The sequence below is a fragment of the Phaethon lepturus genome, unplaced genomic scaffold (genome assembly GCF_000687285.1).
Source record: "Phaethon lepturus isolate BGI_N335 unplaced genomic scaffold, ASM68728v1 scaffold22187, whole genome shotgun sequence".
In the NCBI taxonomy this organism is placed as follows: Eukaryota; Metazoa; Chordata; class Aves; order Phaethontiformes; family Phaethontidae; genus Phaethon; species Phaethon lepturus.
Window position 1 is genome coordinate 995 of NW_010551436.1, and position 963 is coordinate 1,957.

Genomic DNA, 963 nt, shown 5'->3' on the forward strand with positions numbered 1-963 from the left:
GAGGGGCGGGTTGAAAAATGTGGGACCCGGCCAGACGCTGGGCAGTGCTGGTGAGCGCTGGGCACTGCTGTGCCCACCCGTGAGGGGCGGCAGGGAGGAGGGGACAGAGCAAACGCATCTTCACCCGGCACCTGTGTCCTCTCCCTGCAGGTCCCTTGCCAGAACCAGTTGCCAATGGCGACTTAGGGAAGGTAAGAGAGCCTCATCTTGCTTTTAATCCCATCTACGCTGGTGCCTGGGCAGGGACCCTGCCTGTTTAGGTGTCCCCTCTGCCCCTGGGTGGGTGATGCCACCAGGGACCACAGTGCTGCCACACAGGAAGGCACCGGGAAGGGGCCTGGGAGCTGGTGCCCCCCAGGAAAGAAGCTGCCTGTGGGGCTGGGTGTCACAGAGGTGGCTGCAATGCTGCCCTTCCTCCTCCGTCCTCATGGTGCCGTAGGGCTGGGAGCCCTCGTGCTGCAGGGGAGTAGCATCCAGCCCTGCAGCCACCCTCCTCCTCCTCCCCTGCCCCGCTAAAGCCAGGGCAGCCAGGCTGGGGTTTAATCCTTCCCCGCCCTGGACGGGCCACGCTGAAGGTATTTATGAGCCTGGAGCTCGCAGGGGATTACGTGTGGGGAGAACGGGTTTTGCGGCCCCCCAGGCAGGATTCACAGCACCGGGGGCTGCTCCCAAACCCGAGGGCTGGAGCTGCCCCGCTCACGCTCGCTCCCTGCTCCCCCCCAGGAAAATGGCGGAGAGCTGCGGTCCAACTCTGTGTCCGAGAGCCCGTCCAGCCCCGGGCCGCTGGCTGTGTCCCCTGACTCGGGCGAGACCCACAGCGAGGTAGGGCTGGGGATGCTGGGGGGAGGTGGCGGCTGGAAAGCAGGGTCCAGGCTGAGCCCCCAGCACGGGGCTGTCCCAGGGGCACGGTGGGGCTGACGCAGACTCTCGCCTCCCCCCCGCTCCAGCCTGACGCACAGGAGG

The 963-nt window shown here is 66.9% G+C and overlaps 1 protein-coding gene across 1 annotated transcript in view; it reads left to right on the forward strand.

Annotated features, from left to right (window-relative positions):
• SLC9A3R1 (solute carrier family 9, subfamily A (NHE3, cation proton antiporter 3), member 3 regulator 1) overlaps positions 1 to 963 on the forward strand; it is a gene marked incomplete at its 5' end in the record, with an annotated part of 1,668 nt that overhangs the window by 560 nt on the left and 145 nt on the right. Inside the window, 4 exon segments of the mRNA XM_010290923.1 lie at positions 151 to 191; positions 724 to 822; positions 948 to 960; position 963. The exon segment at position 963 is cut by the window's right edge and continues 145 nt beyond it. Of these exon segments, the coding sequence (XP_010289225.1) occupies positions 151 to 191; positions 724 to 822; positions 948 to 960; position 963 (154 nt within the window).